The sequence below is a fragment of the Rhipicephalus sanguineus genome, chromosome 3, assembly GCF_013339695.2.
Source record: "Rhipicephalus sanguineus isolate Rsan-2018 chromosome 3, BIME_Rsan_1.4, whole genome shotgun sequence".
Classification (NCBI taxonomy): Eukaryota; Metazoa; Arthropoda; class Arachnida; order Ixodida; family Ixodidae; genus Rhipicephalus; species Rhipicephalus sanguineus.
Window position 1 is genome coordinate 199,231,614 of NC_051178.1, and position 17,603 is coordinate 199,249,216.

General features: G+C 41.2%; 1 protein-coding gene across 1 annotated transcript; it reads left to right on the top strand.

The window, feature by feature from the left end:
* Window positions 1-621: 621 nt before the first annotated feature.
* On the top strand, window positions 622-11,848 carry LOC119388052 (centrosomal protein of 120 kDa). The gene is made up of 12 exons (XM_037655666.2): window positions 622-776; window positions 1,124-1,235; window positions 1,880-1,947; window positions 3,575-3,650; window positions 4,365-4,502; window positions 4,937-5,026; window positions 6,004-6,096; window positions 7,034-7,146; window positions 7,858-7,906; window positions 8,764-8,892; window positions 9,925-10,157; window positions 11,493-11,848. The coding sequence occupies exons 1-12, from the start codon at window positions 754-756 to the stop codon at window positions 11,824-11,826; spliced, it is 1,458 nt and encodes a 485-aa protein (XP_037511594.1). The 5' UTR covers window positions 622-753; the 3' UTR covers window positions 11,827-11,848.
* The last annotated feature ends 5,755 nt before the right edge of the window (window positions 11,849-17,603 follow it).

The following is a 17,603-nucleotide window of genomic DNA, read 5'->3' on the forward strand; positions in this document are numbered from 1 at the left end:
CCAAGACCCGGTAACGCAGCCAGAAATTTTTCTTTTGAAGGGGGGGGGGGAGGTTTGAACCCCACCAACCCCCCACCCTACCCCCTGGCTACGCCCCTGCCAAGACCACAGTTATGGTGTGCTGCCTTCATATCTTGGGGTATTTAAAATGCCATGCAAATACAGATTTTGTGTGGCCTGTAGCAGCTAGATGAGAATAGTTTCACATTTTTTAGGTCAGATGGTTGCAGTATATGCCCTTGCGTACAAAATACAACATGGTAATTTGTGAAATAATGACAGCTTGCTCATTTTAGGAATGCTGGTCATTTGTTTGTGCAGTTTTTTATCTAATTCGGTGTGTAAAGCATTAAATGCCCTAGCACAAGGTCATTCTATGTGGCAGACCTTTGCATGCTTGGCTGTGTTTGCATTTGAAATCCAGGGTTTGACGGAACCTATTGAAACGTACCTGACTTTTGCACTTCATTGTGAACAAGGCGGGAGCTGAAACAGCTCGTTTGTCTTAAAGTGTTTTTATTGTGGGTCGGCATTTATTTCTTTTCTGCTATGTTTGCATTTATTCAATAAATTTAGTTTAGCTGCATAATGAGTGGTTTTGCTTGAGTATTATTTTGTAATTTCAGATATCACTACCCCTTCTTGGGTACCAGCAATGCTTTTCAGTCACACAAATGGACTTCGGTGGTGCCCAATCTGATCGCAACTGTGGTTGGTGGCTTCAACACGTACAACTTTGCAGCAACGCACAAGATGGTCACATTGGCGTTTCAAGAGTGAGCTGGATTGCAGTTGTACACTCATGTGAAGAAGTTGTACTCTGCATGGCCTTTTGTGATTTTTGTTATTATTTACATAAAAAAAAAGACATTATTGGTGCATCTTGAACTAGCTCTTTTGTATGACTATGCAGCAGGATAATTTGAATTTCAGCAATGGTAAATTATTAAATGAATGCACAATGTGTTCGACCACTTGTTATTGCAGTGACCATTCAGCACTATGTGCGACGTTAAAATTTGTCTTACTAATAGGGTAGCATGTTCACTGTCATTCCGCGCATAGCCTAAATGTTAAGCTGAACAGAAAAATGCAATGTTCTTCATTGATTTCCTTTCAACAGGCTTCCACTTATGGTGGAGATCTTCAGTCAGGCCGAGGGTGGCGACAAGCTGTTTGGGACAGCTGAGGTTTCCTTGGCAAGTGTCCTGAGATGTCCTGCATCTACTGTCCTGGTTAGCTTCGTTTTGCTCATATCACTTGTACTAAAGCAAATTTTTCTTATTAGCATTGTGGCTATTGCTCCCACTTCCCAGCCAATTTTATTTTTTTAACATGCCAACAATGCACCGTTACCTAACCGCAAGCAACCGCTGGGCCCTATAACAATGTAACAGAATTACCAATTTGTTCAAGTCCATTCTTCTACACTTGACTATGCATTACTGCCCTGTTTGTAGTAATTGCTTCAGGGAGCCAGCAATAACTACGTTATGGTTTTATTTGGTTAAGTAGCTTCATAGCATGGTTGCGTATCACTTGCATGCAACAGCTTTGACACAAAACTGAAAGTGCAAATCTTAAATGTTGAAATCTTTGGCTTTGCATCTTCCCAAGCCCCCCAGTGATTAAATGTTGTCGACCAGAGGTTATCTCTATTTGCTTTTTTGCGCTTTTGACAGGAGCAAAAATGTTACCAATCTGTCCTATTATGAGCTGTTTTGCGTACCTTTCGGCACTTGATTTTGCTTGCTTATGGTGCATGTTATACATGCAGTAGACAGACATTAGAGTTGTGTACAAACTCTATACTGGATATCGCATTCAAAAATATTTTGAACTTGTTACATCAGCGAGTAACTGCTCTTTTCATGCACAGAAGGACAATGGAGTGACAGGACAAAGAAGGATGCAGACAAGCAAAGTTTCCATTATGGACCCTAGAGGGCAAGTGACAGTTTTGTATCATTGCATTTTCTAGTATGATGTGTAAGCACTATTAAACTGATAACGGCATTGGTAGTATTAACTGCAGCTTCAGGCTGTTCAATAACAGATTTTGCAGCTTTTTTCGAATGGCACATTTACAGGATCCTAGAATATTAGGAAGTGTGTTGGTGTGTGCAGGAGGCTGTGAAAGTAGGTTCTATGTTTACCTGGACAATATGTTCAGGCGCATATTTTTTCTGTTGCTTTTCAAGATCGCTCTGCCATACTCGGCAACAATTGACATGCTGGTATTTTTTAACGTAGCATATGCCTCTCAACAGGAATCTGAGCAGTCTTGCGCACAAGAATTGAGTACCAGAATGTGCTTGAATGCAGCGTGAAGCTGACAGGTGGTTTGACAAGATTATGGGATGCATCGTAGACGTGTTGGTTATACTATCGAGTACCACTGTTAGGAACAGCATGTGCATTGGTGCTCTGCACCTCCTCCACTGCATATGAGCAGGCACAGCACTTAGATCACATGGCAGGGACCTTGTCTGCAAAGTAGGAAATAGCTGTGCATTGTGAAAATTATTCAAATTTCAAATAGAAAAAAAGTAAGAGCTGGGTTTTGTTGGATTAACATGACATGGTTCCTTGGCTCCGGTACATGGGAGAAGGTAGGGAGCACTGCTTGTGAATGTGGGCTGAGACAAGGAGGAGATTGTCTCCACTGTTAGTGACATTTGCCGTGTGGTAATACGAAATAGGACAATTTAACTTCTGGTAATTTCTCCAATGATTAACTAGTTTGAGAATTTCTTTTTGCAATGTTCTCCTTAGGTTCCACCTTACAACCTTTAGAATACAAGCAAAATTTGCAGTGGGGGTCTGGTTTACATTATGAAGTGTTTATTCATTACATTACGAAGTGTTTTGCAGTAACTAACAGACATGTCCTAAAATTCAAGCTTCATGTGTTTTCTCTCAGACAAACATTTCTCTCTTTCTTGCCTCAGAGAATGTAGAGGTGAAATTAGTGGCATGTCACTAATGCATGTCAAGCAGCGAATATTCGTGCAGCAATCTCTCTCATTGTGTGGCAGCACTCTCAGAGCATATTTCGGTATTCCATCCTGAACTGTGAATAGAAGTAGAGCATCTAACTGGGGTACTGAACCGTACATTGACCTTGAATGATGCGCACGCAGTCTTCACAGTAACACAAGCAGCAGTTGCTTCCCTTATCTTTAAACTCCTCTGTAATTGACTATACAGTAGACTCTCAGCTAACGGAAATCTCTTAAACGGAACTGCTGCTTAAACGGAACAAGTGCTCCTAATATGATTGGTTTCGTACTTGGATTTTGCACCCCTGCTCTCCTCTCAGTAAACGGAACTCCTCTTAAACGGAACACATTTTCCTGGTCCCTTCAGGTTCCGTTTAACGAGAGTCTACTGTACATAGTCATTTTGCGATTGAGTTTGGATGATCGAGAGTACCCTTTAATGTGCCCTGGTATGCAATGAGTAAAGCTCCATTGGCCATTTCTGAAAAGTGTTGCAGTAGCCCGTGACTGAAAAGAGAGCTTGCTTAAACTGCCTCGAGTAATTTGTCTTTCTTCTCTCTTTCTCTGAGCAGGAAAGTGATTGGAGAGCTTCAAGCAGTCGTGTGCCTTGATGACCTCGGCATCACGTCTCTTCCACCCAGAGAGCCGGTAACCTTTTTTATAAGTGGTGTGTGTAGCATGAACACTGGCTTTTTTTTTTTCTTCTTTTTCTCTTTGTTGCATCGACCAAAGGAAACCTGAAGTGGGGGCCTAGGTATTGTGCCAGCCTTCCTTGCCCAATTCTCTCCTTTTTTTTTACACTCCATGGAATTCTTGAGTTAAGACAGTATAAGAGGGACTCGATGAGTGTTTGCACGCTCCCATTCATGAGTTAAGGAGAAAAAAAAGCAAAAAGTAGAGTGTGTTGAAGAAACATTAAAGGACCACTGTACGAGGAGAAAGAAGGAAAATTGGAAAATAGCAGTAAACAGGGCATTATTATAGTGGCTGCACCAGCTGAGAGAAGACATTTAGATGAGGGGATGTGGGGGAAGTAAGTACATCGCGGTCTTTTGTGTGTTTATTCTCATTGAGTCCCATTGAAAAATTTGAACTCGCTACAAAGCCACGACAGCTTGCCAGCTCACAGGTGTCATGCTTCAAGAGTCCTCATGCCCACTCAAACTTTTGTTTATGTGATGCATTGTTCAAAGCTGCATTTTCCATAGGTTGGCACATTGAACAGGGCACTCATGACTGTACTTTTATAGGTACTAAAGAAACGGGCTTATGTCGTTGCCACTTTGACAGTGTCGAGGTATTTTCAGCGTTGTTCTGAATTTTCGTGGTTTTGAAGTGATGGGTGTTTTGCTCCTGTTGCAGCCTAGCAGCTTGGGTGATGCAGCCAGTAAACCTCCTCAGGCACAGGCCGCAACAGAGTCGCAGGAGCGGGAAATCTTTAAAGTAATGACAGAGCTTGAGCTGTGGAAGGAGCAGCAGGAGATAATGTTCAGAGCCCGGGTGAGTGCTTCATTCTTGGACTTCCCTAGCTATTCGAATGTTTCACATATAAAAAACACATCCTGCACTGCTTGTCGTAGGCCTGTTAGTTTGAAACATTCATAAATGATTGTTTACACGTTCATTCATTCATCGTGTGTGCATGGCTCTTCTGCTTATGCAATACTGAGTGGAATATTTCACTTGAGGAGCTATAGTTCCTGTACTAAATTTTTCTGCTTTTTACATTCCTTAATAAATTCATGTTCTGTTGTATTTTGTGGCAATAGTCACTTGTTAAATGTGTATAAAACTCAGCACTTCCCAAACCTTGTTACTATACTACCCACTAAACCGAAATGCTACGTTGCAACATGAAATTCTGAAGCCCCCCAGATGCATTACGATCAGTGATCATGAAACAGTGAACAGATTGTCTTCTGTGTGGCTTGCAGTTAAAAGAAAAAGAGGATGCCCATCTTCGTGCTCTTACAGAGGAGTGGAAGCGGCAGGATTTCGAGCGAGACACTGTTCTAAGGAGAAAGGTAGGTGTCCCGCAAAACTTATTGCAAGTGTTGATTTGTGAATACGCAGGCAAGATCGTTTGCCAGATCCAGCAGCGGAGCTTGCTTGGTCGTTCAGTCCTGTCGTCACGTTCCATCAAGACAGTAGCAAATACTAGTTCCAGGGGTTTGTGGGTGTGAGACGTCCCCAGTGTTAGGGAGCAATTCTCTTAAAGTGTGGCCTTCGCAGGAATTGGCTCACATTGAGTCAGAATTCACCCTTCATGCTGCGTCTTTGACTGCTCAAGAGAGAAAGAAATTTGATGAGAGGGAAAGACGAGGAGGTTGCCAAGTACAAGGTCTGGCCTGTTGCCTTGTACTGGGTGCACTGAGATATGCTTCTTTATAAAAGGGAAAGTTTGTCATTCAACTGACAGTTGGTAAAGCTACAGAGAAAGCCAAAACAAATTCCTTGGAAAACGAAAGTTTTGCAGTTGGAAAAAGTTTGCCCTTGTCCGGGCATCAAACATTGAATGATTGCCTTCTTGAGGCAGCTGTTCTACCACCTAAGGCAATCAAGAGGCTCGCAGATCACGGAGCAAAACAGAATTTTTCAACAACTCAAAGCACAGGGGCAAAGAATATGGTAGATCAGTGCTGAGGAAGCTTGCAACATGGAGAAAAAATTAATTTTTTTTATGAAAAGGAAAGTTCTTCATCCACCAGACACTAGCCGAGGCTACAAAAGAAATCGGTTTCCTTTGTAGCTTTGGTTTGCGGGGGTTTGTTATCTCACAGGAGTACCGGTCACTACGGGTTTGGGCAAACAACCATACAGTAGCAACAGGGTGCACTGGAATCTCGACAGATTGCTCAGTCTTATCAAGTACTGTGTGCATGTTATATTGAAGAGCAAGTGTACTGTGTTTGTGCCTACATGGTATGGAAGCTTGCAATTTAGGCAAGTACTAGTGTGGTTTACTTACTGTAATTTTCTGTCTTCATTCTATTGATAACAGATAAAGGAGAACAAGGAACTAGAAGAGAAGCTCAGGTCACGCTTGAAAGAGGTTGAGTCGCGGGAAGAAGCCCACGCTCGGAGAGAGGCTGAGGTACGATCGAGTCTTTCACTGCTTGAAGTTTGTTTCACGTCAGTTGTTATTGTAAGATGTCAATCGAGTGAAACACTCCGAATTACTAATACTCTGTTTTTTACTGGATGTTGCATGCCCTTCGCAGGTGGTCTGGTATGGTTTGTTTTTGGTCATTGTGTGTTGTGATGAGAGCCCAGCTTGCTGCTGAGGGAAAAGTACAATAGACTACTCTTTTTGAGGCAACTAAAGAGCTTCAAAATGTTATCTCATGTTTAATAACAAAGTTGGCTTAATGGAAGTGCAGCGAAGCTATTAAAAACTAGGCAAAGGTCATCGAGCTGTTGAGGTTTAAGATGACGGGGTAGTTTGGAATGGCAGTCTTTACCATAAATCGCACTTCCGAATGTTCATTCGGAAAACATACAATTGTGTGTTCAATAAACCGGTTGGTAGGTTATGCCCAGACGTACATAATAATTTATGAATCTAAACTACACCCAGAAGATCTGTGGGAAACATAAATTTATAAACAGCATTAGAATGTGCAACCACACTAAAGCTAAGGTTGCACACTGTTGGTTGTGGATCAAACAAAGAGCCTCTATTGCTTGTGTGGATGTTTTTGCTTCAAAACAGAGGTTCAGAATATCGCTCTGAAACATGACATACTCAGGCGTTCATATTATCTTTCACTGATAGGTTTTCAGGCAAAAGGTAAGTCTTACAGCAGGTATAACAGATTTGTTCTTCAGCTCAGGCTTCACGTCTAGGGTAACCGGGAATGCAGTCAAAGCAGCTTTGGTTGTCTCGTGCGATTTTGTTTGTGTGGTTGACAATAAATTTGTGATCTGGCACTGCTGTCCATTGATTTAGTTTGATATCGACTACTAGGATAAGGTGTACCAGAGAAATATGAGGAGATTTTAATTGAGACTTTATATGGACACTTTTGCAGTTTGAAAAGCAAAAGTCTGAGTTCCAGTTCCTGAAGACCCGCCTTCAGAAAGAAGCGAAAGAAACACTGAGACGCTCACTAGAGGAGTACGAGCACATGCTGAACATTGAGAAGTGAGTACAGACCGTCTTTTTCCTAGGTCATTACATAGTATAATAAGAAGGTCGTCATTTCAAATGAAAGGCAAAGCATTAATAGCAATAGTGGTGTATTAGACAACTATTTATTCATTTTATATTAAGTTAGGTTTATATTAAGTCATGGGCAAAGGTAAAGGAAGATGCTGACCAAACACAAAAAGAATTTTAAAACAACAGAGGTTTCGGCTCTCATTTGGCAGCCTTGTTCACAATGAAGCAATGCCAGAAGGGGGGTGATTATGTACATGCAAATAAATCTAATTGCATATACGTAATAATAATTCATGAATATAAACTGATTCATTGTTTCGCTTTAGTGTCCCTTTAAGGAAATATCACTTAATTGAGATGGTTGAATGTAACACTTCTAAAAAATGATTATGTGCATATTTTAATCTAGTATATTTTTCTCAAGAATAACTTGCCGAACTAGTAGGTAATTGACTTTCTCGTGGTGAACACCACAAAGAAGAGAGAAAAGAACACGAACACTGCGCTGACCAGTATTTTTGTTGTTGTCGTTGTTACTATTACATGTGAAAGATAATGTTTACGTACGAATGCATTGTCATTTATAGCTGGGTGCTTTCTATTTGAAATGTGTAAATCTGCTTGAGAACTTAGTTTCTCACAAGCGCTCTATACAGCCAAATTCTTCTTGTCTTTCTTTTTTGCTTTATGCAGAAAAAAAGTTCTTGAGCTGGAAGCCGAAAAGCATAAGTTGAAGAGACAGGTAAGATGGGGTTTTGCTTGGCCCTCATTAGTGTTATGCTAAACAGAACAGGTTTTATACAATACAGAGATATCAGGAAGGTTTTATAAGAGATAATGCTGCTAAATTCGCGTGAAGTACTGTCTGGCATAGGCGTGCCAAATGGCGGGGGGGGAGGCAGGCACCCCCACTTTGTTCATCTGCCCGATACCTTTACTCAGTCAGAGTTTTCCTGTCATTGTTTAAAGTACAAGGTTCATGGCCATGCAAGTTTTTTACTATAATGGTGGCCGAGAACCCCTGATGTTGCATTCCAAAAGCCGTTTACTTCCCACCTTTACCCCTGGAAAGCTGGGGACCAAAGGCAGGCCACTGTGAGAAGCATTTCATCACTTCATTTTAATTTCGGACGTGGAACTGCGGGGAAACTTTGCCCCCTTTGCAGAAATATGCATTCAAGTTATTTGTACACATTTCTGGAGTTTAATTTTACTGACTTAAGCAAATACTGGGTCCGTGGCTGCATGAACTGCAATGCTGTAAAATGGCCATAATGGGGCAGCATGTGCCTCTTGAAACGAACGCTAACTTTTGTAAGTATGCTAGGTATTATAGAAAAACTGCAGCACATTACCAATCTTTGTCTTCACATAATAAATGTCAAATACAACGACAAAAGGATGGTGTGCAGATAGCCCATTGAATGAATCCCAAAATTTCAAAGCTTCTGTGCTGTGGGCTTCGAAACAGCTCAAGTGAATGTTGCATTCACTTATGCCACCCTGGGCACTTTTCTTGTTACCGTTGAAAATTGTTAAGAAAGATGCATTCTGCTTGTTTACTCCTCTTTCACAAGCTTGTTGCGGTGATACTCGCAGATTTCCGATCTGGAAGCCAAGCTTCAAGAGCGTGAAAAGCTCTTGGAAGAATTGAAGACCAGTCAGAGAGACGCTTTCTCACAGGAGCTCAAAGTTCAGATAGACTACGAAAAGGCGCTTGCCGAGAAGGTGAACGTACTGGTCTTTATTTGGCGCACGTGGCATGCATGGCAGAATTCCTGCAAACAGAAAGATAATGTGTATAAGCTATTACAACTTCATGTATAAATGTGGATGTGTTTATTTATGTCTGCTATGGCTGCAGTGATAGCAAAAGTGTTAAAAGTTTGACTGTCTACTTATGAAATAAATACAATATTGCATGTGCAGCACCGTTTTAGGAGCCAAGGATTGGCCTATTCCCAAAATTCTCATAGGGCAGAAGCCACTCCAAAGGCCACTCCATGAATAAATAAGACTACAAACAAAACACAGACTGCGTTGGAGTATTTTTTAAATATGATCCATCCTATCATTCTTTCTTGTGATCACAGTCTTGTTAATTGTTGCACACACCCGTTCATTCTCATTACAGAGAGGTATAGAGGTAAAGGGTTAGTTTTTCCCAACTTCAAGTTAATCTGCATTAATGTTGTCAATAAAAAAGGCCCATTCAAACTGGCGACTCGGAGAGGCCACATGACAGAGTAGGGACATAGGCACAATTTTTTTCGGGGGGGGGGGGCACCTCCTTGATCTCAGTGGGGTACGGGCAGGGAATTGTGGTCTAGTGTCATTTTGTGCTCTGTATACCATGGGAGAAAAAAATGGGGGGGGGGGGGGGGCACGGGCTCGGTGTGCCCCCCCCTCCCCCTCCAGCTACGCCACCGTGACATATTTGTAAATGGTTACTTTGTTAGAAAAAAGACTGTTTTGAATCAGTTGCTCGCTGCTTGATTTTCAATCATCAGAGTTCTGAGTGCTTCTGTGTGCATTTCTTGCTCACTGACTGTCGATCTAGATGGATGTATGCATATTAAACGGGCAGAATTTGTTGATGTGTGGTACTTTAAAAAGAATACGAGCGAAGCAACCTTCTCATATCCTTTTTTCTAAAGCTTTTTTATGTTTCTTTTCTCTTTCTTTCAATTAAACTTAAATAGTAGGAACATCAACTGTTCTGCACAATTTTAACACACGTTTCAATTTCTGTCCCTCAAGGTGCAATTATTAAAAGAACTGCATGAAGCATTGCGTCAGAAAGAACAGTACAAAGAAAAGTGTGATCACGCCGAAAGCCAGCTTGCAGCTTGCAAGCAACGTTTGAGGCAGACGCAACAGCAAGACCTACAAGATCGGCACGATGAAGTGGAGAGGCTTTATCAACAGGCCAAAGCGCGCTATGAAAGGGATCCTTCAGCCATGGCGACCTCTGCGGGTTTGCGTCCACTGAGGTGAAAATTCTCTTTTACTTTTTTTTTTGCTTTGAAAAGGACACTAAAGAGAAAAAGAATTTTTCTCATATATAACTAAATTACTGCTTCACAATACCGAAACCACCACTCTTATCGCAAGAAGACGCTTGGTAAGAAGAAAATGTGAAAAAAAAATGCACGTGGCGCCGCTGTCTTGAAATTCCCGCACCAGCTTGCCGTGATGTTCAGTTGTCCTTTTTCTGCGTCAAGTGAAAGGTCAAGCCCTGAAGAGCCTAGAAGAGGTAGTGCTAAGCGTGAGTGCGCCCTGAAAAAGTAATTGCAGCATGTTTTTAAAAGCTAGTTTCGGTTCCTACTGTACCCTGACGTCACAACATGGTATGAACTTCTCGTCACGTGCTAGCACAATATATAGTGACGTTTCCACGGCTGCCCCGCACCGTGGCTCCGTTGGTGACGCACAAGCGGCCATTTTGGAAGCTTTGATGACGCACATGCGGCCATCTTGGATATTTTCGTACCTAACGTCATCACAACTAGCCAGACTGCTGCGTGAAGTCACCAGAATTTGTACTGAAGCCTGATGTCAAGCTAGTGTTGATGTCAGTAGGTGCGCCATGGAAAAATTGACTTTAATATCAATTTAAAATATCATGTCAGCATTTGCTGAGCTCCGCACTTGCTCAAAGCCGTTTTTGCATACAGGAGATTTGTGTGGCAGAGTAAACTCGCCTTCGAATAAAGGTGTCAGTATCCCTTTAAAATTATTTACATTGTGTTCTAAGGGACACAAAGTGTCAACATAACAAGTTTCAGAAAATTTCACTGAAGCAATGCAATCATAATATACAAAGAGACTTTGAAATTTGTGACATGTCGATGACATTCACATGCTGAAATTTCGGCTCGAAATTCAGAAATAAAACTTTGACCTTTATTTTTTCATCCAATAATTAACCGACCATGGCAAAATTCATGGCAAGAGAGTTTTGAAGGAATAATTTATCTGTCTGAACTTATTTAATGTTTCACTTTCGTGTTGCTTTAAAGAAGGGGTATAAAAGCAACAAATACAACTTGTGGACAACCTCATGGTAGATGCTACCGCTGCTACCTCGCTGACTCAATCAATATTTGCATCATTTAGATTACGATGTTGCATCAGATGTACATTCCACATACCCCTCCCCATTGTTTAGTTATTCGGTGTTGCATGAGCGTGCTCAAGTTTTCATTGTCATATTGTTTGTGACAGCAATATGTGTCGTATTAACATAAAGCAATCTTTCTCCAGCATAGCTCTGATGCAGTGGCTGCCAACTTCTCAGTAACACATGCTCTGTTTGTTTAATGCAGCCCGCCAGACGAGGGGGCTTCGTTTGCAACGCCAGAGAAGACATCGCCGACACACCACACGCCAACTGTCGAGGCCATGAGAGAAAAGTTGGGAGGATTACAGCTCACAGCTACATCTCTGCAAGCTCAAAGGCAGGACCCTAGCTCGCCCGTTGTCTTGGAACAGTCGCCACCCGGTGCTTCTGCAGCCTCCACTTCCTCGTGGATGGAGCACATGCGGAGGCTCATTGAAGAACGAGACACCCTACTCAATTCTGGCGTGTATAGCAAGGAGGATGCAATTATTGTTGAGTTGAATAGGCGCATTGCTGACACTGTCAGAAAGCATGTGTGAGCTGCTGAAGGCTAGCAGAAAATGCAAAAAGTAGGGTATACGATTCCTATCAGCTGTATATTTTACATGAAAAAAAAAGGACTTATGTATGCTTATATGTCTGATTTGCCGGCACCTGCAAACTTTTTATTTGAGAGTGCATATAGCCTTTATGCGCAATTCCCTCTCCACTTGCTGTACTTGGCAAATAGGCAGAGAGTGTGTTGTAGTGCTCAGGGCAGTGTTTGCTTTGACTTGCAGTGGTCATAGAGATGGTGGGACTAGCTAAGTTGTTGTTAAATTAAGTTTACCACAGGTTACTTGTTGAGCTCTCGCGCTCTGCTTTATAAACACATGCGGCCAGGGGTTGATGACTTTAGTCACGTGGTGATATTTAATTGCATTTGTTAGTTAAGTCCACCAAAAAGGTGTACTCAATTTAAGATGATGTAAACATTGAAAAGGCTTGCATTTTGATTCCACTAGTTATCGTAACATTTTTTTTAGTCTTTTCTGAAAGTATGTTCTGTTGCTATGATTTTTAAAAGCTTAACCTTATGCTATAATGCATGTTCATAATTGTCTTGGCTAAATATCATTGCATAGTGCTAGGCACGAAACACACATTACTGCAGTCTGAGAGGCTTTTTTCTTATTTCTACAGTTGAACCCCTTTATAAGAGGCATGCATGGGGGAGAAATTCTTGCCTGTTATATGAGGTGTCTCTTATAAGCAGGGTACTAAGTTATGCATTTTCCTATCAACCCTTACTTTCATGTAGCACACTGGTGTCTTATACCCCATGTGTCTCTTATATCAGTGTCTCTTATAAAGGGGTTCAACTGTATTAGCCTTCTGGAGGGCCTCAACATTTCACAGTGTTTAGTAAAAGTCAGGAAGCACCTACATATAAACAATTAGACATCTCTCTCTTCTTTTTCTGTGCATGCAATGGGTCTTGAAATAAGTGTTCATGAATACATCAGTTGCCTTCACACTGAGCTAAGAGGAGGACTATGTCACTGTACAAGTTGTAACCGCGTTTTCAGTGCATGCATTAACAATGTAATGCTCTCAAAACCCATCTCAAGTTGTCACGGTTGCAACCTCAGCGCATTAAAAAAATACTTAGATGTGTAGTTGAACAAGAAATGTTTATCAAGAAAGTTATATGAAGAAAGTTAGCACAGGTCCGCCCATATTGTATAAACAGGTTGGTGCGCTTTCTACATTCTTTAAAGTGCCTGCTGAGAATACATGCACATGCGAATGGCATTGGAAGTAGTGCTTTGACATTGCTTTGTCTAAATTTATTTTCTTCAATTGTGTGTCTATAGGCAGCGTGATGAGGCTGTTGGCATGATATTTTGCTGTCTACTTGGTTGAAAATGTGGATTTGTTTGGTGCGAAGCTGCAGCAAAGAGCATGTTGCACTTTAAAGAAATCTAAGCCAGCCTCTGAATAAGCATGATGTGAATCAGTGACGATTTAGAAAAAAAAAAGTGAGCATTTTTGCATTTATGTGACGGAAACTGGAAAATGAAATTAAGTACAAGAAAACTGCACCTTGTGGTTCCACGAGCAAAACAGTGTATTATAATGTCGCCTGTACAGTTGATCATGTTGAAGTATCATGGTGCATGTGTCATGCTGCATGAAAAATGACTCCTGTTCAAACGTGATTTAGACGATTTTAACCTTTAATACATACTTAGAAGAGTATTTAGATTTGCTGTAAAATAGAAATTATGTCGGTTGCTTGTGCAAGTTATTTACTTTGTTTCGTCGTTGATGTAAACAAAATTGTGCCAAGCAAAATGAGGAGTGCCTCATAAGTGAAAATTGTGCTTGTACATATTAATCTCAGAGTGACTGTTTCTCATATGATAGATGTGTACAGAGACCAGAGGTACTCACATTTGCTCACACACAGCCACTGAGTCACATCCAAAGCTCATGTGAAATAACGTGATGTCTTCTTATTTATCTCTCTCATTTGAGGTTTGTCACCACCGCTCAAATTTTATACTGTATAAAGCTCAGAATGCTGTTTTGTCCAAACAATTTTTTATGACTGTGTCAGTATATTGCATTTTCTGTTCAATCTAAATGACAGAAATGTTGATGCGTACAGAATATTCTTTATTAACAGAGCAATGCAAGTTATTTTGTCTGACATTGTGTTGTCAGTGGCATGTAAATAATGAGGTCACGTGCTGTCTTCCTCTGTGCATGTTCATGTGCTGCGCATGTTCGCGATGTAAATTAGAATATATGTTTTCAAACATGTTGAAACTAAGGCCTTGTCCACACTGGCATTGTGTTGAGACTGCTCATGTCTGCATTTGCGTTTCTATGTGCAGTAGGTGTGTGCATGTAAAAGTTAAATTGTGTTGCTCACTCATATTTATCATAATCGGTGCTTTTTTGTGGACGTAAAGCCGAACTTCAACACTGCAGCTGTTGTCCACTATTAATTTCGTGAGCTTAGTGGGCAATCCAAGTACATTATCAACTTGTTTGTATTAATTTTCCTTGCAATAGTGTTGTCCACGAAGTTTAGTGTTAATATTTTCAAGGGGAAATGCTGAAACATAGAGCCATACTGAACATGCTCTTTCCAAAAATTGAACTTTGCTGTGGTGCTGGTGTGCTTCAAAAGTGACAAGTCACTGTTGGTGCTAACTTCACCTGCAAAAAGTGGTGATATAAGTGAAAGTTATTGAATGCATTTACCATGCAGCAATAAATGCTCATTTCAACAGTTGTGTGTCTGAGTTTATCAGGATAGGTAGCACAGCGTAAGCCTACAACGGCCCACTGTAACAATAACGTATGAAAATATGATGCATGCATGTGAAACAGAGTAAATACATGGCACTGTACACGAAAAAGTTGGTGGAGCATGAACAGTGTGGTTTATTGCAAAGCATGATACTCAGAGTTCTATTTATCATCACTAATTACTGTAATCAACATTTGACTTGTGAAGCAGCAGAATTGTGTGAATTTTGGATTACAAGTTCATGCTAAAGGATGGGTGTTGCTGGCTTAAAGCTAGCACATATTTGCCAATATTTTATGACTGACATCTACATCAAAAATGGGTAAACATATAAATTGGTGCACACACTGCTCCTTCCAACTTTAACTCAAAAATTCACAGTTGGACACTGTTTTGACTGCTGCATAGTCTTACAATTAAAACTGATTAATAATGTCTTGACTCTTTCACAAAAGGTGAAGTGTAAGGTTAACTTGACTAATGCTATTGATCTCTTGAATGGTATACTGACAGCATGTTGGATATCTATGGTAATAGTGTTCACTGTTATTTTTGTTTTACTCAGCAACCACCAGCAGCTTAGCAAACCTTCTCGGCTCCGATACACACAACACCGAAAGCTGTCACTCGCCACAAAACCAAAAGGGTCTAAAATCACATGAAAGTAAGGCGACAACCTGAATTGCAGCACTTCCATTCGTAGTGGCCATGTTTTCTGTTTTGCAGCATCGCACCCGCATATGTCCGAAAAATTGAGCAACACGCGGTATAGCGTCGTCAATTTCGGTCGCCGCTATGCATTGGCTGGACAAAAGCCTTTCAAATCGGTTCTGTCTCTCAAGATTCAAATAATTTTGCAGAGCTAGTAGCGGTGCGGCTTAGAAAAGTGAGAGATTGTTGTGTTTAGTGCTACCGCGTCTGCGGCTACTCGTGCTTGTCACTTGACATGCGGCAATGACAAAAACACTAAATCTGGCACCAACACGCGGCAAGCTCAGCTTACGGAATTACGTTGCAAAGGCGAGGAAAGCATTTGGGCGCACCCTTTCCCCCGAAGCCGCTGCCGGAAAATGCGCTGCTCTACCTCCGTGGCCACTGTCTGTCGTGTGGTTTGAAAAATGCGTTCGCATAAACCGCTTGCAACTCAACCACCAACACCAGCAGAATTTTCAACTTGTAGTGTCGGTCCTCGTCACTGGCAGCAGTGAAGCTTCATTATATTGAAATCACAAACATGCTGCATTATACTGAGATGAAAAAAAGCGTGTTCTAGGGATACGAAGTAAAATGTGATATACCTCGTTATATCAAGAATTTCGTTATATAGAGGTTTAACTGTGTTGTGCACATCTACATTTATATCACCTCCATAAAACGCACATTCTCAAATAACCAGTGCTTTATAGGATGTTATTTATGGTATGCACGGGAAAAATCGTGTGGTCCAGATGTAGCACTTGGAATAGTGCCACATCAATATGGCACTCCTTTGTCTGCAGGATGCCAAAATCGTCAAGGATTGCCAAGACAATAAATCGACAATTGTACAGCTACACACACAACAGTCGGCATAATCATGTTCTTCAAGATTACAGGCTTGGTTTGCATGAGCACAGCAGAATATGTATTGCCGTGACCCAAGCTTGACCTCCATGTGGAGCCAGCATGCTTTTCACATGAGCTCCTTTTGTGCAAATACAAAGAAATGAATTACAGGTGTCTATAAGAATCTAAAAGGATTTGAACAACTTTGTTGATTACTTTGCAACTGATCTTTGAATTGTTCTCATTACTTGCCAAGGTCACACTGCTAGCTTGGTGGATGCTTGTGCAAAAATCAAGGCTTGTTAAAGGGACATTGCAACACTATTTCAGTTGCAAAATTTCAATTTACATATTATTGCTATGAATATACTAACCATATATTAGTCTGCTGTACGTAGCTACGAGCCCACTATATTGCAGTAAGTATACCTCTTGCTCTTTTGTACTAGACTTGCAGAACACCAGTTGTTCGGCAATCTGCCTTTTTCTCATTGCCACGGCGCATGTACCCTTCCCCTAGAGGAAACATCGAGAAACACTTCTCGATCTCAGAAGCTTTTGTTCTGGAAGTACCGATTGTCCCAACCAGAACGCTACCATAATGCCACGGGCAGCACAGGAAAATGTAAAAGGTGGATCATGCACTGTCGTGAATTTCACAATCTTTGATCAGAATGAAGGATTCTGCACGTGTGCACTTTTTAATATTGAATCTTGTCTTCAACAAGCGGAGAAGGTAATCATTGAACACTTGGCAGTGCTGTTTACCAAGTGTTCTATCCACTGCTAAACACAAACTTGGCAACTTGTCACAAAGCTGGCAAATAAGTGACAAAAACAGAGTTCTGCACTATCGAGTTCATAACTTGAGAACTTGTCACTTGCATGCAGTTTTACAACTATGGGTATATTTACACGCAGCTAGAATGACATTGTGCAAGCTGCCTTGTTGAGATTCTTGTATGCTACTGTGCGTATATATTACCTGAACTCGGCAACAATGCCTCAGGGGCTTTGGAGGCTCACGAAGTGTGGTAGTATGCAAAAAACAGGCACAGGATCACTTCAGAACCTGTGAAGACAACTCTCTTGCAGAGCTGCCTACGTGCAAACTTTCATTCCCAGTATGTGCGATGCTAAGCTCACACTTTCTGCCATTGCACGTGCAAATCTCTTGGGACAGCTGATGGGTCTGCCAAACACCATCTATTGACAAGCTTAGGCAGTGCAGATGAGAACCTTAACAGACTGCTCTATTTATGTAAACAATGAAGTAGTAAAGCATCGGGCTGACATCTTGTCAAGGTAACTCATGGGCTACAAATGTCTTCTGGACAGCATAATAGCAAATTGCCATATATTACCCTCACGAACAGCTTTTGTTCACATCAATATGGTCAAGACCATAGTGTCATCATAAACAACAACAACAAAGAAAAAAGGCACCCATAATATGCAATAAGACTG